Source organism: Galeopterus variegatus, unplaced genomic scaffold (assembly GCF_000696425.1).
Source record: "Galeopterus variegatus unplaced genomic scaffold, G_variegatus-3.0.2 Scaffold1099, whole genome shotgun sequence".
NCBI classification, from domain to species: Eukaryota; Metazoa; Chordata; class Mammalia; order Dermoptera; family Cynocephalidae; genus Galeopterus; species Galeopterus variegatus.
Genome location: NW_007727210.1, coordinates 79,767 through 102,226, shown reverse-complemented (window position 1 = coordinate 102,226; position 22,460 = coordinate 79,767). Strand labels below are relative to the sequence as shown.

The following is a 22,460-nucleotide window of genomic DNA, read 5'->3' as shown; positions in this document are numbered from 1 at the left end:
CTGATTAATGTGTAAAAGAATTTCTAGCATCTCTTGTTTTTCACTGCCTCACTTTTAAATCATTTGGTATCCTGTCATCATTTGAGTAAGAAATAATAATTTTGATGATGAAAAAGGTACGTTTCGCAGGTGTTGATTATTATCCACAATTATAATAAAAGCCTGTAGGTTCAGCCTGTGGTTCCCAATATTCCCTTCTAGATATAAATGCCATCTGTAAAATGTCTGAGTAGTCAAAAACCCTTTAATCCATACATTTAACATCTCTGTGTATTTATTACTAAATAATCCTGAGTGAAAGTGACAAGGTATTTAATCTTTGACAATGACACTCATCTGTCCCTCTCTACAGCCATCACCTGTGGTCATCCTGGAAACCCTGCCCATGGATTTACGAATGGTAGTGAGTTCAACCTGAATGACGTTGTGAATTTCACCTGCCACACGGGCTACTTGCTGCAGGGTGCATCTCGAGCCCAGTGTCGAAGCAATGGCCAGTGGAGTGGCTCTTTGCCCACGTGTCGAGGTAAGGAAAACCTCCAGGAAATGAGCCCTTTGCTCTGAGAGTGTAGTAGGCTGATTCATACATCAGAGAGCCTGTCACAATGAATCAGGTTTGAAGCTTCACCTCAGCGGTGGAGGGTTCTGCAAACTCTCTTCATTGGGGTGTAAAAATGTTTTTGAGCAAAATACACAAATCTCTCTGTGGACTTTGTCCTCTCTCATGGTCAAATATTCAATACAAAAATCTAGGATTCTTTCCTTTAAAGATAACACATCTTCCATCTCTCTTTTTATTCATTCATTCACTTCCACCACGTACATTCAGCATTCTTTAGCCCTTAAGCTTCTAGTCTTATGAATGTATTTATGAAGTTCTTATTGGTTTTAAATCTAAATTATTTATTTTTGGTTTATTTCTTTATATACTGTCACATGGACCTGGACTATAATCTGAGTTTTCAAGAATATTTTGTTCTGTAATTTTTGTACTTCTAGGTCTTTGAATTTATAATACTTAAGATTTTACTTCAATTTCTTTCCATTGAAACATCTCCATTATTGATGTTGTGTCATATTTTAGTGTGAAGGGGAGGTCATTTTTTTATGGGAGTAATATGATATTAAAGTCAGATGCTTATAAATTTCTCTCGCTCTGAGAAGCACCCACTTACTACAGGGCTCCCAAGGGAGCTCTATTCAAAGAGACAATAGCATAAAGGGAATCCAAGCCAGCAGTAGCTGTGTAAAAATTGGCTACCCTACTGCAGACTTCTGGCACAAGTCTAAACTGGAGTGCTTGGCCGAAGCTCAAAGACTAAGTAAAGCCTCCTAATTCTACTTCCCTCTAAAATACTAATGTTAGAATCAGAATGTTCAGGAATTTGGCCAAGATACTAATAAAAGCCAGTTTTCTCAGCCCACCATAGCTCAGAACATGAGGGAAACCCAGGGTGAGGAGATGAATCCTGCCTCAGAAGTTGTGAGGGGGACATAGCCTAGACCTGCTCAGTGTGCAGAGGGATGTGTTCTCTCCCTCAGGAGCCCGGTGGCAGCGGTAGCCCCAGGCACATGGGTGAGCCTGCTCTGAACAACACATTTTATCCAACAAGGTCCCTCTCAAAAAAAAAAAAAAAAAAAAAAAAAAACCAAGAAAATAATTTTTTTTCACCTGAACTACACCTTTCTTCTTCTTCCATTACCTTTTTTATTTTGTTTTGTTTTTTATTTACAATAAAATTACAAGGAAGAATATCTTCTGTGCAGTTAGGGTTGAAATGATCTCTTCCACTTAGATTTTACAATCACAGCAAAAAATAAGAAGAAATACAAAACACTCAACTATGGTCTCAATATAGCGTAATTCAACCTCTTTGGCAGTTGCGATTTTACAGGAGATATCTATATACAGTAATGTTTTAGTAAGTGTAGATCAGCGACTAGTAAAACAGGCTGTGCAACTCACTGGACCTGGCTTTCACTCCACCTAAAGACCGCGCAGCTCCAGAGGCAGCAGAGCTGGCTGCCTGCCCAGGTTTGGTATTTTCAGCCAAACACTCCCCGTCCCCTAGGCTGCTCAAAATAATACATGTGGGTCAACTTTCAGTTACTCAAAGTCTCTCAAATTCACTAGCCCTGTTATGTTTGGACATTCATAAGCATAACAATGTGCTCAATTTTTAAATTTAACAGCATTTTCTCTGTAAGAATTCATTATTGTAAACATCATAGATCTTGGTTTAATTTGTAATTTCTCACTTTTTTGTGGTTAAGCTCAAACATGTTATAGTTACATTTTAATATGATAAATAGTTAAATTTTATGTTAATATGGATTATTTATAATGTATGATATGTTCTGCATATTATTTTTGTCAGGATAAAATGCTATCAATTCTCTTTTTTTCCCCCCATTAAGGTGCATTTTTCTCTGCTAAATGAGTAAATAATTTTGTAATAAAACTTTTTATTTTGAGATCGTTGCAGATTCCCATGCAGTTAGAAATAATACTGGGAGATACTTTGTATCCCTTACCCACTTTCATCCAATGGTAACATCTTGAAAAACTAGAGTATACTGTAACAACCAGGATATTGACATTGATGTGGTCAAGATATGGAACATCCCATCTGTTGCCCTTTGTAACCACACCAGCATCCCCTCACCTATACTTCATTCCTGGCAACCACTACCTGGTCTCCATTTCCGTGATATTCTCACTCCACGAATGTTATATAAGTAAATGGAATTATACTGTATGTAGCCTTTTGGGATCAGTTTTTTTTTTCACTCAGCATAATTCATCTAAGTTGTTGCATGTATTGGTAATTGAGTTCTTTTTTCCCCCCCTGCTTAACAGTATTCCAAGGTATGCATGTACCAATTTAACGGTTTACCCACTGAAGGATGTCTGGGGTTTTTCCAGTTTTTTGCTATTGTGGATAATGCTGTTATGAATCATCATGGACAGGTTTTTATGTGATCATGTTTCATTTCTCTGGGAAAAATGCCCAAGTATAATTGCTGAGTCCTGTGGCATTTGCACATTTAATTTTATAAGAAATTGCTAAACTGTTTTCCAGAGTTGCTGTACTATTTGATATCCTTACTCCCGATTCGTGGATGATCCAGTTTCTCCTCATCTCCTCATCTTCTCCAGCATTTGGTGTTGTCACTCTGTTTTATTTTAGCTATTCTCGTAGATGCGTAGTGGTATCTCTTTGTGCTATTTATTTGCAATTTCTTGATGGCTGATGATATCGAGCACCTTTTCTTGTGCTTCTTTGCCATCTCAAAATCGTCTTTGGGGAAACCTGCTCATGTCTTTTGCCCAGGTTTTAGACTTTGGATTTTTTGTCTGTTTTTACAGGTTAAGTTTTAAGAGTTTTTTTTTTTTTTTTTTTGTCTTTTGTCTTTTTCCGTGTCAGGCAACGGATCGCAACCCTCAGTGTTGCCCTGGTACCAGACCGGGGACCGGGAACGGGATCGCAACCCTCGGTGTTGCTCCCACGCCTCGCTCAGCCAGTGAGCGGGAACCGGTCTGCAGGTGGGATCCGAACCCTCGGGCGGGAGCGCCACCGCGCTTCCCAAGCGGTGCACTATCCAGTGCGCCACCGGGCCGGCCCTAAGAGTTTTTGTATATTCACTCCACTAGGCATTTCTCAGGTTCGTGATTGGCAAAATTTTCTACCAGTCTGTAGCTTGTTTTTTCATCCTCTTAACAAGATCCTTTCAGTAGCAGCAGTTTTAAATTTATCAGTTTTTCCTTTTATGGATCATAGTTTCGATGTCAACTCTAAGAACTCTGCCTAGACCTAGATCTTGAAGATGTATTCCTATATTTTTTCCTAAAACTTTTGCATTTTATATATTTAGAAGTCTGTGTTAATTTTTATATAAGGTGTGAGATTTAAGTAAAGGTTCTTTTTTTATTTTTATTTTTTTCTTTTGCCTATCAACATGCAAAGGATATGGGTTTTAAATAACTAAAAAGAAATATTGCCAGGAATTGCTTCTGCATTTCTAACCTGATAAAATAAGGCAAAATTAAAAATTGAATTTTATGGAAGACTGTAACTAATTTTCTAAATCAGACATTTTTTAATCAATTGGCCCTATGAAAACCTTGCTGTGTGGTTCTATGAGAATGTACTCACTTCCATATAAAAATATACTATTGGTTGGTATAGTTTCTACCTTTTCCACATGTGAATTATTTTACTTAAAAATTTTAGTAGAAGCTTTTGTTTTCCACTGTAAAACATGTCAGTAGTGTAACATGAGTGGGTTATAATGGAACACAAGGACTACTCATTGCTCATTTGGGGACTTCTCACTACACCCCCAGCTCAGTTTTCAGTGTGAGACAAGTGCCTGTGGCCTCCTCACAAAAGCGGCAGTTGCAAGAGTGAACTTCTGCTTGTGGGGAAAAGAATTGAACCATTGCAAGAAAATCTTGCTCTGAAAATAATTCTCACTCATCAATTTTCTTTAATAAACCTTAGTATTCATTCAGAAAGATGGTGAAATGCTACATTAGATTTGGCATTGATTTTATTCTACTGAATGATCCCAAATGACTATTTATGGAAAATCACTGTATACATTATTCCATTTCCCATGTTGTACAGATACTGCTTTCTTGCTTTTAAAACCACAGTTGACAACATCTTAATGTTTTGTCTGCCTTCTTCACTGAAATGAAATAACTTCAGACCAGCATTTGTTTGTAAAAACAAAGACAGCTGAATTTTTCATAGCTACACTCCACCCACATCCTAAAATTCCAACCACATTGATCTTTTAAAACATTAAAAACAAAAACTTACCTTTGTATTTTAAAACAGAGGATTAGATCTGTACAATTCAAAGAGACCTTCAAGAGTGTTCCATTCAATTTAATGAAAATTCAGCTTTCACTTGTTTGTAGTAATATAAGACATATCCTTCTCTTAAAATAATTGAAAGCAGACTTTCTAAAAAAATATGTCCACTAGGCATTTGCGAGTTCCTGAGAGTTGGGTCTGTTACTGTCTCTGCCCCAGTGCGTGGGTTCCACAGGGCCCACTGAGGAGCTTGAGTATCCGGGATTTTGGTATCCACTGGGGTCCTGGAACCAATCCACTGTGTATATACAGAGGGCTGATGGTTAGATAAATACTGACAGAATGACTACACACACGCGCACACACACACTAAAATTTAAACAACCTGGTGTTTTCTTCTATGGAATACCAAAATTATATTCATTTTGAGATGTGTGAACTTACTCATACATCTGTTTGAGTAAGTGTTTGGTGTTTAAGTGTAAAATAAACAGAGCTGTCATTGCTCTGACGTGTGCTTTTCAAGCTCAGTTAGCAATGAAGTGTAAAAACATTTTTTTTTTTTTGCTTCTATACTTAACAATAGAGTAGAAAATCACTTCAGGTTTTCATGTTTGTAGCATTCTACTTAATGAAATTTCCCGTGGCGTTCGTATTCACTGCCTCTTTGTAATAGATGCAACTCATTAAGAGGACTAAGTGCCATTTTCCCGTGTGAATTTCCATGACTACTGAAATTCTCAGATGGGAAATAAAGCATAGATCAAAAGCTGATTATTTGTACAAACAAATGAGTACTCTTTTCTTCAATACCCTCTATTTTCACAGTACTTTAATACTTTAATGGCTTGTGTTGGTTCACATCTTTGCTTTTTTAAAAATTGTGTGCTTTTAAAAATCAATTAAATAACAATTTATATCTTTAAAAAATTGTGGGCATAAGGAAGGCAATTTGAACTATGTCTGTTGTAAAAATATTTACATTCTATGTTGGTTTTTAAAGAAATATTTCATATTGTATGAGATTGTGCACCAGTCTTAGGGTAAGGTCTTATCTGTGTTTAGGGAACCATTTCATTTTCATTTTTGCTTGCTATAAACTTTTGTACTTTTTATTATTTTCAATTAAGTAATGATTTTATTTCCAAAAAAGATAATCTCCAGCAGATGCAGTTTTATTCATAGATGTATATTTAGTATGTAGTTCTCATTTTGTTAGGGAAATTTTAAATAATTTATATAGCCTAACACCTCTAATTTTATTAGGGTATCCTGTGTCTTAGGAATTAATTCAGTGTTATAGTTTTAAGTAGAAAAACACTGAGTGCTTTTATGTAGTTTGTAGATAAGGTGAGCAAGTATCCCTAATACCAGATGTTAGAAATAAATGGACCACTGAAGAACAAGATATTACTAAAATCAACTTTTAGATGGGATATATTATATAAGGTTTCGCTACCAAAAGAGATTAAGCCAACTTTATCTGAATTAGTATATCTAGTGCAGTGGTCCAATTGCTGTTCCTAATAAACCATATGGAAAACAATCTACAACTACAGAGAAAAGATCACGCTAAAATATGGAAAAGAGAGAAAGCAAACGAGGAAAAATCAAAGTACTTCTACGTCTCCTCAAGATGATGCCTCCAACGAATGGGTTTGCTTAGTAAATAAAAAGTTCTTTGAAACCGTCTCATGTGTTCAACATCCTGCATAACACTGTGCCCATATGGTACAGGGGAATACTTACTGAACAAGTAGATGGGAATTATAATTATTTGTGCACCCTTTTCCAGTGTATAGAAAATCTTGACATTCAAAACAAAGACCCCTAAGCGTCTTTGTTCTCACTTTCCCCAGACAGCAGCTTCCAATGGGTCTTATCTGGGAGAGGCAGGGAATGGAATGTCTCATGGAGATGTCAGTAATTTCTAGTTCGAAGGCTCCTGCTGATCTCCAGTGTCGGTGGTGTAGTCATCTTAAAAAGTTGATCTTATAGCTCATACATTATTGCTATATAATAATGGGTTAAAAGAGAGTCTGACTTGTAAAGCCAGGGGCTGTGAAAAATCATGACCAGATTTAGGGGATATCCTAGAATGTGTCTACCAGTACAGAGAGCTGGTATTTCTAAATGACCAGGACACTTTGATATACCCCTAGTATTTATTAAATACTGAGCTAAACATTGCTGAAATGATCAGTGTTACTCAGCTCTACATTCATCTCTCAGAGGAAAACATGAGAAATCCAGAAGAAATGGTGATAACTGGACCGGCAATGGAAAGCGCTGTTCATGTTGGCATCTTGCTTATGCAGCTGCAAGAATTTAGGACAAGATTAAACAGTTTAATCAAACTGTTTCCTATACCTTGTATGACAGAGAAAGTAGCACAGCTGAAGGAATGATGAGGAATAAATGTCCATAAGTTTTGTCTCTTGTATCTTCACACAGTGGAACAGCATGATTCTGCCCTCATGTCTTAGGTATTTCAGTATGATCTACACCCATCCCTCCAAAACCATCTAGTCAAAGCAATTGAACATTTAATAAGCACCTACTATCTTCTAAATTCTGTGCTAAACACTTTCAGTACAGAGATGGATACAATAATTATATCTTCAAGTAGATGACAACCAGGGGTTCAGGGGAGTTAACTAGTTAGGCAGGGAGAATGCCCCCCAAGCTACTGAGACATTTGTCCATTTGATAAATGATACATTCTTGCTGAACAAAAGATTGAATGAACTAGAAATAGTGAGCTTTAACAAAACTTTTTGTATATGTATATCTCATTTTTCTCTAACTTACCCCAAGATAGAAGAGAAGAAATTAAATAATTTATCAATCATTTTTAGTGTTTTAGATACTGTGCATTCTCCTGTAAATACACTTTGCACAACATCAAAATAATACTAAGGTGTAATTTAAATTCTTCAGTATTAACTTAGCCTTCTCTTACCTTTCTCCCATTTTCTAGAAAAGTAGAAACAAACTTAATGTTAAAAGCTGCTGTTTCAAATATATCTGGTGAAGTGGGGGATGAGGAGAGAGATGCTTGACTAACAGTCGTTAGGGTGTCGGGTTGATTAGAAATCACTGGATCATCTCTTAGTTGCTTGTCTACTCAAGTTTTTTGTTATTCTATATAGCTTTGTTTTGCTTCATTTCTGAACAAAGAGATACACTCTAGTGCACAGAATTTACATGGATATTTTTAAAACAGGAAAAGCATGATTTCAAAGAGGCAGACTCAGAGATAGTGAAGCTTTAGAGAAAAAAAATGGCATAAAACTCAAAAACGCAAAGTTAACAAAAATAACTGCTTTTTTGAGCAAAGTTTGCCAGGGATTTGTGGTGTATATGGCAATATGTACTGATTCTTATTGAATATGGTTCTTTAAATAATTTCACAGAAGTTTCAGGATGACATATAGTGTGCTGTCATGCACGCATACTTTCCCTAAATTCCTGATGCAATTCTCTGATTTGTAATCTGGGAAAGTCTTTGAGTGTAGGGTCCTGAGTAGTCCTACAGCTTTCAGGTAGTTAATGGTGTGAAAGAGAAACTCCACGCAGAATTTTGAAACACAACCCCATGTAAATCTGCACTTAGACGAGGTTGAATTAAATAGCTAAAGTTTTCTATGAAGTCTGTCTGTACCCTGGGTAGCATCTTGATTCTCAGATTCAATCTATAGCAGGAAAAAGCTCTACCCTACCCTGCAGTGTTTGTGATAAATCAGAAAGCTTAGTTTCAGGAGACTAGCTAAAACTCCTTTCATTCGACCTAGTAATGCGATCTGTGCAAACCAGATTAGGAAAATAAGATATATTTTGTATTAGTAGTAATATCTTTTTGAAAGAACTAAATTATATAGTTGAAGATTTCATAAGAAGGAATGGAAACAAACATCTCCACATTGATTTTAAGAATTAAGATTATGCCATACTCTCCTGAAAGCACATGTTTCTGTATAGGAGCTTTCTCCAAGTCTTTTTCTTCTAAATTTCAAAGTGTGTGTCAATATACTCGAGAGTTCAGCCAATTCAATGAGAAACAAATGAGGTATATCAAACTCCTACAGTGTTTTAGGATGATTCACATAATATTTCATTTCTCATCTATTTTTGTATTGCATGCAAACATTAGATATTTTCCCCTAATTTATATTTTTGTAGGATTAGGTATTTAAACTTAGAGATATAAAACATATGTTCCTATGAGTTATATATATATAAGCATAAGGAAAATTAAGAAAATATGGGGTTAGTGAAGGTTCTGTTATGGGTGGAGAGGAATCAAAAGGAAACAACAAAAAATAAACTTCACTAAAGAACCACTGTGCATATGATTACATCAATGTGTTTATGAAAAGTTACATATAATCATGTATCATCAAAATGTTACAATAGCAAAATTTTAAGTTTGGAGGAAATGTAAGCTAATGTAAGAACCAATTACAGTTTTGTGGTTTTATTTAATGTTTTTAATGTAACTCTTGTTCGGGATGAGGAAGTGAATGGGCAGGGCCTTGCCGAGAGCAAGAAGCTGGTGTGACTGGAGGGGTGCTGAGGCTGGCTGTCCCCCAAAGTTGCCGTTACAGACCCTACCCGAAGGGTGTGTCCCATGGTGCAGATGGAAAATAATGCCAAACCTCTGTCATGGTGGTTCTTAGAGAAAGCCCTTCGGAGGGTAGAATTTATCCTCTGATTTTCTTTTAGTTGAAAAGTCATGCTGTTATTTATCATGATGCATTGTATATTCATTGTAGCAAAACTAGCAAATTATATTCCAAAAAAGAAATGATTTATAAATCATCTTCTAAAATTGTAGTGATTGTAGCACTTTTTTAAGAAAAGGGTAGCATGGAATATTTTTTCTATTTTATATATTTTTATATATAATCTCATATATACATAAATGTATATGATCTATATATAATCTTTTATAACCTGCATTTTCATCTAATCATATATTTTGAAGAATTTTCCACATCGAGAATTATCCTTATATGAAATCGTTACCTCTTTAATTAAATTCCGATACCTGATAGAGTTAAGTTAAAGAAATGCCTTTAAGCCTGAATTGCAATTGCTCAGCTAGGCCCTTGATATAATCTGTTTATTGTTTTGTCAGTAAAATGTGATAGAAAAAAACATCCAAAGCTTGGAAATAGTAGAGTGAAGAGATAATTAAGAATTACCTCTTTCTAACTTTGTCTTATAGCTCAGTTAAAATCAGTTAAGGGAAAATGAGGTCTATTTTCTTTTATTTTGGTTCATCCTGTCAGTAAACAAATCCAAAAATGTTTATTGTATGCAACACACTGAATATTGTGTAGTTATTGTCATCTTTGTCCTCTAAACTTTCTGTAATTTCTTCTACTGAAAAGTTGAAAAAAAATCACATATTAGCAGAACTTTAATCAGTTCTGAGTGCTTTTTTAACATGTAGTGAAAAATTCGTACCTCTTTTCCCAACCACCAAAGAATTTAAATTGGCTATTTTTACATTACAGAGCATAGTTTTTTTAAAAGAAAATGTTCCTATTCAGGATCAGATTTTTAATGGGTTTAAAAGAAATCTGAAAAGAAGAAAGAAACAGGAGTGAACCAAACAAAGAAACTTCAACATAGATTTTAAGTAAAAAAAAATCAGGAAAATATGGAGACAGTTTCCTTCCTTTCTTCCCTTCTCCCTCCCTCTCTTCCTTCTTTCTGCTGAGGCTACAGAAAGTGAAAGTGAGGTTCAGAAGTCATTGGTGCCCCTCGAGCATCTCTCTGCTTTCCTCAATAGACTAAATCAGGAGTGCCTGGCTCCCTTCCTGTGCTGCCAGGGCGGCTGCTGTTGAGAGGCCCCACCTCATTTTCTGACCGAACTCCTCTGCAGGTGAAGCTCCATAGAGACTCTCCCGTAACCTCCATCCACGTCAATCAATTTAGAACTTTAGTCAGAACAATTCCCTTTAAACCTTACCAGTTAAACTACATTAAAGATTTTTTAAAGAATTAAAATGTCAGCCTTGAGAGAATTATATTAAGTGAAACGAGTCAGGCACAGAAAGAGAAATACCACATGTTCTCACTTATTGGTGGGAGCTAAAAATTAATAAATAAATACACACACACACACACACACACACACACACACACACACACACACACACCGGCAGGGGGGGAGGAGAAGAAGATATAACAACTACAATTACTTGAAGTTGATACAACAAGCAAACAGAAAGGACATTGTTGGGTGGGAGGGAGGAAAGGGAGGAGGGAGGGAGGTTTTGGTAAGGGGCAGCAATAATCAACCACAATGTATATCGACAAAATAAAATAAAAAAAATTAAAATGTCAGGAGAAAACAGAAAGATAAAAAACAAACAAACAAAAACCACATATATGGGTACTTGCCAATTTAGTGACTTTAAATATGACATTTGTAATGAAAGAAGAGAAGCAATGTAGCAACATCACATCCCCGCCTATGTATCAGTTATATGTGGAATGCATTATATACTTTGCATGTTCCAGAACTAGGCAGAAGCTAGTGATATAAGTAGAATGGGTCATCACCATCCTTTTTGAAAACTAGATAAAGCTTTTAACATGTTATATTTCCAGTCTAACTATAGAATTAGGGTTGCTATTTCCTCTACATGACTTTTTGTGTAATTTAGACATAATTGCTTTTATGTAGCATTAAGGACAAAGATCTTAAAACAATGGTCTCTCTGCCAAAATTTTAAGCACAAATCTGATTTGTCAGAGTCAATGTTCACAGAGTTATCTGTTAACTTGAAATTCAAATTTAAGGGAACTAGACTTTAAGAAACTCCCTATTTTTAAAATTGCATATGAAAGCCTCTTATCAGCGTGAAGTGTAGTCAAAAGTGTTGAGTCAATATATGTATAAATGTGCATGCATAAAAAGCATAAATGAAATCCAAAACCAGTTGCAGTATAACTGATTGAATTGTTTATTATTGTTGAACTCATGTGTTTTACACTGAATACGGGACTTGTCGGGATTCCCAACTACCTGGTCCCAGTGTTTACACTAGACATTTCTGAGACCTTACACCTGCCACTTCTTCGCTGGTCTTTCCTCCAGCACTAATAAAGTAAAAATATTAAATTATTATCCAAACTGTAAACATCTCTTCAAGTTAAATGTCCCTTCCACACCTCGTCTCCTTTTCTCCCATGTGGTTTCCTCCTTCTCCTCATCACAGGTCTTTAAGGGTCTGTCCTAGTGAGAAGCAGAGGCTGATGGAAGGTGTCAGACCTCTCAGGTGAATTTGATTTGAGACACAGCTGGGAATAGAAAAAGTTGATCTCTCAGCATACTTATAATATATGAAAAATTAGTTACCTTTAATTCTCAGAATGTCACTCACAACTATTGAAAAGTAGATCTGTATAATATTCAGTATGTTTTCTATTGTAGTTGCTTGTATCCTATTTGTTCAGGAAACAGGAGTTACCAGTTCAGATTAACTCAGTGTATTTCTGCCAGTTTTGCTGAATACTAGTTGTGTTTTTTTTTTCTTTTTAAATTCTATATAAAACCTTAGCCCACATCAGTCAGTTTTTAAAGTTTAATTTGATAGTTTTATTTACTTTTTTTGTGTGTAAGAATTATACTGAGGCTTAAAAAAAAGAGTCATCTCCATGGTTTTCAAAAAAAAAACACAGATAACAACAAATTTGGCCCAAGGCATATCTTCCAAAAAAGTAATCTGTAAGATCAGCGGCTGGGACTAATTATTTATATTTTTTTCAAAAACCATTATACTTGTAGGAAATAGTGTTGATGCCAAAGATTTGTAGGTGCTTTGGATTCCATTTTGGATTTCTAATTTTTAACCAAATTTCAGATATATATATATATATATATTAAATTTCATGGTTCTATAATCATCTCAAAGGCCTTTAAAGTAAAACCTTATCAACTTTTAAAATTTATTACTAATTAATAAATTTTAATTAATTTTAATGAAGTAAAAAAAATACAATGGAAATATATTGTATTTAATGTAAGAATTTATTATGAAAAAAAGTTTTGAGAACTACAGATGGAACTCAGAATTACATTAATCAATTAAGAAACAATTGAAGTCTTCACAGCTTTTTACTGTCAAATAACAGGCTGGAATCCAACAGATGAGAAATCTGCAAAGTGATTTTAGGAGCTGCACTGTCCAAAGAACCTGGAGTCCATGCTATCGTGACTATACTAAACTCCCATGCTATGTACTGTGACTGTCCTTTCCCGTACAGCCAAACACCTAGACGATATGATTGAGACATGGTTTAAATTCTATTTTTGAACAGCTGGAGAAGGAATCTGGGATTGAAATGATCATAGTTCCCTGTCATCAGGAAGGTTTTCATGAAAACATGGCCATTACTTTGGGTTCCGAAGAGACACAAGGATGTGGAGCAGATATTGCTTCCAGTACCTGAGAAAGAGATAGAGAGAGTGGAGAGATGGGGGCTGGATATTGAAATTGTGTGTACGGCAGGACTGTACAGCTCGTCTCAGTGGAGCAGCAATTAGAGTTTCGGTGTTTGTCTCAGTCCTACAGTTTGAGGCATACCGAGGGAGAGGAGATCAGTCAGAGAGACTGACAAAACAGCTCAAATGCAATTTCAAAATATGGTACAGTATTTTAAGTTTCATTCATCTAGCTATCTACGCATTCATTTAAGGAGAATATGGCAGTAATTGGATAAGAAGGACTCTGTTGGTCCTCAAAAAAGTGTGAAAGAGAATACTTGAAGAATAAATTATAGGAGTTTATGTTCTTATTTACATCTACATATCAACTTGAATTTTTTAAGAAGACATCTCTGAGCGTAAGCAGTGTATGTAGAGAAAACGTCTTAATGCATACTGTAAAACATTCCTGAGGGCAAAATTTCTAGCAGGTACTCTCCAACAAAAAAAAAAGAGGGGATCCATTTGGGATTCATGTCACCAAGAAATACTGATGTGTTTTCATAAGTGCCCTATATCAGACAGGTGTTCAGGTGGCCTAATCCCCATCTGTTTCTAGTGTACGATCTCTGTGACCTTGGTCATATTACTGAGCATTATATTAATATCTTTCTTTACACCCCAACATACATAAATGTCACAGTGAAGTACATTTTGTGTGTCCACTTGAATTTCTTCACACTGGGCTAAGTGTATAAGTATATAAGACATTTCTCACTCCTTGCAGCTGATAAAATTCAGTCCTATATCAAGTTCTGTCTGGAAGTCAAATCAGTCAGTGTACTGAGGGGTGAGATGTTAAGATAAAGTGTGGGCCTCCTCAGTGAGCCTCTCAGTTTCTGTCTGATGCATTACCCTATACTTAACATCGTGTCACAAAAACAAATTTGTAGAATAGTTTCAGCAGGACCTGCCTTGGTCTGACACATCTCCACACCATTAAGTTTATTGGCCATTTCATATGCTACATGACAGTTTAAGTAATTTGACTATTCATTACACTTTGCTCACCTGTCAGTCACACAAGCCTCTTCCCACCAGATTCATAGATAAGAATCGCTTACACACAAAATAGAAAGAATACAGGTGGAAAAATTGCTCATGTGGATTGATTGGGCACTAATGAAATATTCTGGCTGTTCTCCATATGGTAAAACACACCCATTTACAACAAGGACTTAGCATCTTTCAAAGATCTTTCCGTCATGGATAAATAAATCAAATTATCCCCACCCTATTTTTGCCCATAGCAGATAGACACAATCAAATCTCCCAGTGAAGCCTCAGAAATAAATAGGAAGAAATATAAATAGATGTTTCTGACTGCATTTCTATATACATGCCTCTTCCATCTTATGGATCCATTTAGTTTCTCACTTGGAGCTCATGTAATCTTCATTGCTGTCAAACATTTTTTACTGCCTAATATTTGAAGAATACAGAAGTAGCTGAAAGAATGAGGGGACCTGGGGCTTAGCATTTTAACACACCGCCCAGGTAATTTCAGGACAATCTGGTGATTTCTACAAAGTGAACATTATTGTCTCCTATGCTCTTCTCCCCGTGTCAAGAGGGGATCTCAAAGAGAATTTGAGTCCATAGTTTCAGAGCAAGGGTACGGAAGTCATGTATTCCCAATCCCCTTCCTCCAGCCGTTGTGGAACTCAGAGAACATTCCTTTTCTCAACCTGCAAGAAGGATGCAGTTGGATGTCATTGTTACCGCACCCAAAACTGCTTCTCTTCCTGTGACACTTTTTCATCTCCAGCCCGATCTTTCTCTCCAGCTCCAAACCCATAATGGCAGTAACTTTGTACATTTCCCATTCATCACCCCACAATTAGGCCATATTAAGGAAAGCTGGGCAAAAAAAAATAAAAAAGCAGGCAGAGTCCTGTGGGCCATTTGGTTCTGTTGGGTGTCCTAGCAGAGGTGTCCCTAACTGGTTCTAAGCCTTCCAGTCATATTGCCTAAGTGGTTTTCTCTACTCTCATAACAAAAATAGTTGTATGTTGTTTTTTAGATTGTCTCCTAAGAGCAACATAAGCTCCAAATGAACACAAAAGTGTGTTTAGCTCCCAGGCCCAGTAAGCACCTCACTCCTTCTGAAGGTGAAGTACAGGGGAACTGCTTCTGTCTCCTGAGCTTGACATGCAACTCCAAGAGCCAGAAAGGGCCTCTAAAGTTGTTTTCCAGGTTATACAAATAATCATTCATTGAACTTTATTAAATTTTCCCCGAGTGGGTAATTCCTGCTGTTACAGAGGTTTGGGTTACAATGTTATTGTACATGCAATAAACTATGAAGTCTTAAAATAAGTGCCTGTACTCCATAAATATGGTTTTGTTTTGTTTTGTTTTGTTTTTGACCCAAGTGATCTCTAGACTTTCTTCTGTAAACTCAGATTGTTTTAAAAAGCATGGAACATTATTCTATAGCACTAAAAGGGCACTTTGTAAGCCTCGATTGCGCCACCCTCCCTCCACGCTATTACAGAGAGGAAATCAAATGTGCACACTTGGTGAGCCATTTGCCCTCAGCTTCTGGGACCCATGGACGTGCAGGGGCCACCTGAGAATTATTTGCACAATGCTTTTCTGAGCCTGAAATATCTGCAGAGAGCACGTCCTCCCTCACAGCTGTCTCATTCACTAGTGTGGTGGGTCAAAGCAGGAGGCAATCAGGGTTTCTTTCTTTCCCTCTGCACCTGCAAAAGCACATTGCTAATTCCCTCACAGATGCCAGCAGGCATTCAGGCTAATAGAGCGCCATTCAGATTAACCAGAGCGTGTCTGCTCGCCACAGCGTCTCACTGTGGGGCTGTTTCTAAAGGGACAAGAGGCTGAAATCAGAGTCTGGCTGCATTTGCGTTTCTATTAAGTGTTGATGGAAGAAATGTCATTTTTAGTTGCACTTGACATATAACAGAAATTATTTTAGGCGTTCATATTGAAACATGAATGTGTGTATGTGGGGGGAGCAATTAATTAGTGTCACACGCTGTCCTAAAACATTGCACTTGAGTAAAAATACTTGAGCTAAACCAAGGCCAGCCAGTTCTATTTTACCATTCTCGGAACATAAACATGTAACCAAGCAAACTAATCTTAGAAGTTATGTTCAGGAAACCTGTTACTAGGGAACGGTTAAAGGAAATTAGCCTCATGTCATTAAAATTGCTTTAGTAGCCCATCTATTGCTCGTCATATTTTGAAGTATAATGGCCCAAAGCAATAAGTAGAATTCATCAAGGGAGTAGGATTTCATGATAAGCCTTGGAGACGATGTTTTTATTTTGCAAGAAAACTTTCTAAAATGGTGAAGAATTTGCCTTCTTTTCCAATCTCTTTTGTTTGTCCTTTATGGCTGTTTCTAAATGATGTTTTGTTTTCTAGTGGTGAACTGTTCGGATCCAGGCTTTGTGGAAAATGCCATTCGTCATGGGCAACAGAATTTCCCTGAGAGGTTTGAGTATGGAATGAGTGTCATGTACCATTGCAAGAAGGGATTTTACTTGTTGGGATCTTCGGCCTTAACCTGTACGGCAAATGGCTTATGGGATCGTTCTTTACCCAAGTGTTTGGGTGAGTGTTATTTTGGATTCTTTTGCCATAGAGAGCCCTATAAGAACACCAACAGAACAATTTTTTTTTCAGATGTTTAAAAAGATACTGAATTTTAATTCTCTCTGCCCCTTCCATCACCAGTTGTGTCAGTTCCTATGGCAGCTTTAAGTGGATTGGACAGAAATCACAAAATACAGCTGAAACTAGCTTAAGTGGGACAAAAAAGTTGCATACTGGCAGCTCACATACCAAACCCCAAAGAGAAATGGCCCCGGGTTGTTGGACAACAGTTAAAACAATTATGTCTCTGTCTTTTATCACTGTTTATCCACCTGCTCCAGCCTAGCAGACAGGGTTATTGCACATGGGTCGAGCATGGCAGCCGGGGCCTCACGTCTCTCCACACATCTCTCAGCTTCACTCTCTCGTTCCAGGTTCGGAGATATTGGCCAATGGTTCTCATATAGAGTTCCCATCTGTTGACCTAGCATCTATGGCCAGAAGGGTGAAATACTCTGAGGGACCTAATTTGGGTCTCACAGGCACTTCTGGTGCAGTCGATAGTGACTACAATAAAAAGACAATATCCTGATAGTAACTTCCCCCTGAATCAGGGGAAAAGATATTGCTCTGAAGAGTGCAGATGCTCTTACGGTCAGACAAAATTAGACATTAGCAGTATGGCCCCGCTCAAAACATTATTATCAGTATATTTTAGACAACATAGATTATCAAGAATACATCGTTTTACCTAATTAGCTATACTCTTACTTTCTTTCACTAGAAAAATTATATTGTCCTTTAACTCAAAGAGAATTAGCTTTTAAAAGAGTCCAAATATATAGGAAAAGGTGTTACTCTCTGGTCTTTTAAAATCAGACAGGAAAAAAAAAGAAATCCTTAAAATAAAAACGTTATCTTTTTAGTATTTATTTTGTGTGTATAAAGAAAGCAGGAAATGACAAGTCCAGTATAAATTGAGTTTACCACACCCCCAAAAAAAGTGATAATCCATCTTACCTCTTTCAATTATTGTATTGTGAAGTACAGTTTGAGAATGGATCAGTGCAGGAAATGTTTTTCCCTCCAAATAGGTTTCCCTCATCACTTCTTACAATCTGCATGGAAACTTTCCTTAAATCCTAACTTTAACGATACAATTAATTTTCATGGAGAGAGTGATAACTTGAAAAAAAAAAATGCTCAGCCTTATGCAAAAAAAAAAAAAAATACACTTATCAATGTATTGCAGTCTTTTTCCATGGGGATTTTTCAAAAATGTTAGTTTATCTCTTCTTATGCATACATTTATTTTAAGTCTTCCTGGGCTCGTGTGAGACTTCCATTAGTTCTGTAATGATACTAATGTGCTTCAAATCTCCAGGAACCAGGCTTTAACTGACTCTTGTTTTCCTACGAGGCCAGTTTCCACCACTTGTTGTCATTAACAATTGGAATTGTCATGAATGTGGGAATCCCAAGATCTCAGAGGAGCTTTTTGCTTTTACATGCTCTGAAGCCCCTGGGCTTCATCTCTATTTTTGCTGTTATATTGTTCCACTGATGGTTTTCTTTTTTCTCTTCTATTTCACCTGGAAATGGTCATTTGCCCAACATTTCACTGTTTCAGGTCTACTTGGATTCTTTTTATGACTCTAGATAAAATCTGATTCTCCAGTGAATAAATGTCAATGTTAAACACATCCCCCTAATGTAGACTAGGGGGATGGGTAATGCCTTTCATCCTTTTAGATCTACCTCTCTGGTTGATATCACTTTTGGGTTGCTAATGACCAGATATGATTACTTTGGGATATTAAATCTGTGGCCTTTGAAGAATTCTTTGGTAAGCTCAGTTCAGTTAGCTGACCGCACATAGAATAAAAATGTCTCCATTGTTAACCCTAATTTGGTACTTTAGGGAAGAAGAGAGATAAACTTTCACTAGCCTTTGTTAATCTAGATTCCAGATTTTACCTTTTTCAGTGATATTTATGCATAGATTTGAAATGATTTGGCTTAATTTTAAAGAAATAAATGAAAATACTGACATCATTTTATAGAATAAATTGAGAAAGAAATTAATTTATTATTACTATTATTTACTTACACGTTTTAGACTGCCACCTACTCAAAGAAAAATTGTTAGAGTAGCCTTTCTAGACATGTAAACTTGAGTATTAAGCTGATTTGACAGAATTTTGTCCTGAAGCAAAGTATATGATTGTCATATTAACTGAAGAAATAGTGGAAATAGTTTTTAATTATCCACATTACTTTCTCAAATTTCCTGTAATGCTGCTCATTTGGGATACAGTTAAGGGTAGATGGAAAAATTTAGGCAGTATGACTTTCTACTTGAAAACCTATGTGTGAATTTCTTCCTTAAGCAAATCTACCTCAAATTAATATAAAAATATTTATTACCATAACCTTTTCTTTTCCTCAGTAAATAAATATTGGAGGAGGAGTGTCTATCTGGAAATTGGTCTTTCTTATCTGTAAGGAGCTGTAGGGGTACTTTTCTTTAATAGCTGATGTTTGTATGGGTGTGTATATAGCAGACTTATCAATGCAAAGCAGTTTAACTAGAATGACTTACTCATTTATTATAATCTTTTTTTAAAAAAGCTATATCGTGTGGGCACCCAGGAGTTCCAGTCAATGCTATCCTAACTGGAGAACTGTTTACATATGGGTCCATAGTTCACTACTCATGCAAAGGTGGCCGGAGTCTTATAGGAAACAACACTAGAGTTTGTCAAGAAGACAGTCACTGGAGTGGAACACTGCCCCACTGCACAGGTGAGGGATTACACAATAATATTATTTTTGAAATATCCTAAAATCTTATTATTATTTGAAATTGTTATCATTCCATTTCCAACCAAATGTACCATTGTTATAGATCACCACTATCATCTACATCATTACCATTAACCCATCCCTTTAAATTTTCTCCTGTAGGAGTCTTAGGACTTTCTTGATCACCCTTGCTAAGAGGCTCACCTGCCCTGGCTCAGTTTCTTCCTGTTTGCTCTTCACTCTTTTTCTGTGCTTCCTCTCCTACATTTTCCCCGCCCCTCTCATCAATAATTTCATTGATCCTCTTTGAAAAAAAAAATCATCTTAATTCTTCCATTAGTGCTTCTTAAATAAAATTCAGTGAATCAGCAACTCTGGATATAATTGTGAAGAATCAAACCTTTGTTTATTTTTAACGTTCCCAGTACACCTTAATGCATCTCCCCATTGCTGTCCATACATACCCTTCCAGTGAACACTGCTGTGTTCACCATTCACAGATTCTAAAAGAATATCATTTATTCTCATAACCATATTTGAATAGGATATTTTGATTTTAATCACACAGGAACAATGTCTTAAATTCTTCCATTTTTGGACTACCATGAACAAAATGGGAGAGTTTTGTGGCTATAACTCATGTTAAATACATATTTTAATAACTTCTCATTACCTTTAAACATAACAACTCTGTTCTAAACAAATATAATACAACTGTGCATTGCCGTATGTGTTTATGTTCAATAGGAAATAATCCTGGATTTTGTGGTGATCCAGGGACCCCAGCACATGGGTCTCGTCTTGGGGATGAATTTAAGATGAAGAGTCTCCTCCGCTTCTCTTGTGAGATGGGCCACCAGCTGAGGGGCTCTCCCGAGCGAACGTGTTTGCTCAATGGGTCGTGGTCAGGACTGCAGCCCGTGTGTGAGGGTAAGTAAATTTAAGTTATAAAGTCCACCTTGGACGTTAAGACCATGTAACTCATCTAAAATCCCTGGTAAAATTCCACAGAAACCCTAAAGAAAATCCTAGAATGGACCCTAGAAAATCTATAGGATTTCTGCAGAATTTTGCCAGCGATTTTAGAATGGATTACATTCATTTGTAAGGGTTTGTACAACTAAACCCTTTCCCTACCAAATTTGTAAGAGCATCATCAAAAATTATGACTGGGTAATAGAACTATCTTGACTGCTTAAAGATCCTATGGTCCTGATCCTTTGAAAGCTTTTAATACGAATTGAAGTTTCTGATCTTCTCCTGATGATAATCTATATATTACTTTGCCATGTTTTATAGATCCTGGTGGTTAATGAATGAGATTAAGGAGCTATGAGGAAGAGCAGTGAAAATCACTGATGGAAATTTATTCAAGCAGGAAATAGGTTTCAATTTACAGGTCATTTCCAATCTACTGGTGGCCCTCATCCAGAGCACTCTGTTACAAAGTAATGTAAGGTTACATTCAGCATGATACTTTGGAGTCAATACATTTGATTTTAATACTTGAGAGGCACAGTAGGAAGTGGTTGGATACTCCAGTAATGATGGTAAAAATGACATGGACATTTGCCACGAGTTGGCAAAGTCTGCCTGAAGCAAAGCAGAATCAAAATGAAAATAATTTGTTTAAAGTTCAGAAAATAACTGATTTCAAATTCAGACAGATAAGACTTTAAATGTTGGAAATTCTTTCCAGCTGACCTCTCAATTTTTAAATCATTGATTATACAAATTAATTATGTGTTTTTGTATGGAGAAAACTCTTTCTATATAATTTGACCAACTTGAATAAACTCACACAATATCAGTACCAAAAATTTAATTCGTGTTTCCTTAAACTTTAATTTTTTCTACTATACTATGCCATGTCTCCTTCTACCTGTCTTATTTTATCATATATATTGCATAGATAAATATATAAGATACATATACAATTTAACCATATTATATATCATCTACATAATATAACATTTTATATATAAATAAGATAATCTTTTGTATGTATATACATATGAATATATGTGTATATCATACATATATGCATGCATATATATGCATGTATATTCCCATTCAGAGAACAAGATTATCTTCGGTTATATATATACATATAATACATGCATTTATATATATATGAGGGTACTTCAAAATGCTCATGGATATTTAAATTAAAAGATACTATGAATCTTACCAAGAACTTTTTTTTTTTTTTTTGACCGGTAAGGGGATCGCAACCCTTAGCATGTTGTGGTCTGCACCATGCTCAGCCAGTGAGCACACCGGCCATCCCTATATAGGATCTGAACCTGCGGCCTTGGTGCTACCAGCACCACACTCTCCCAAATGAGACACAGGGTCGGCCCCTTCTAAGAACTTTTTGAAAACTCTCACCTGCACATCTGAACCTGCGGCCTTGGTGCTACCAGCACCACACTCTCCCAAATGAGACACAGGGTCGGCTCCTTCTAAGAACTTTTTGAAAACTCTCACCTGTTTCACTTATTGGAGGGAGCTAAAGGTGAATGCACACACACACACACACACACACACACACACACACACACACACTCATGCATATATGATAATCAAAGATAATTTTTGACTGTGAATTGCCTTTTGACAATCAAGTTAGTGTACATTTTGAGGCTAGGCCCTAAAGAAGTTGTCTTAAGTCAAATATAATTGAATAACAGTGAGAAATGTCATGAGTTGAAAGTTAATATTTTTCCATTCCTCTGGGTATATTCCCAGCAGTGGGA

The 22,460-nt window shown here is 36.3% G+C and overlaps 1 protein-coding gene across 1 annotated transcript in view; it reads left to right on the top strand.

The window, feature by feature from the left end:
* CSMD1 (CUB and Sushi multiple domains 1) overlaps nt 1-22,460 on the top strand; it is a gene marked incomplete at its 5' end in the record, with an annotated part of 372,382 nt that overhangs the window by 313,027 nt on the left and 36,895 nt on the right. The window contains 4 exons of the mRNA XM_008574770.1: nt 353-526; nt 16,726-16,914; nt 19,528-19,701; nt 20,449-20,631. Coding sequence (XP_008572992.1) covers nt 353-526; nt 16,726-16,914; nt 19,528-19,701; nt 20,449-20,631 — 720 coding nt within the window. The remainder of the gene's footprint in view (nt 1-352; nt 527-16,725; nt 16,915-19,527; nt 19,702-20,448; nt 20,632-22,460) is intronic.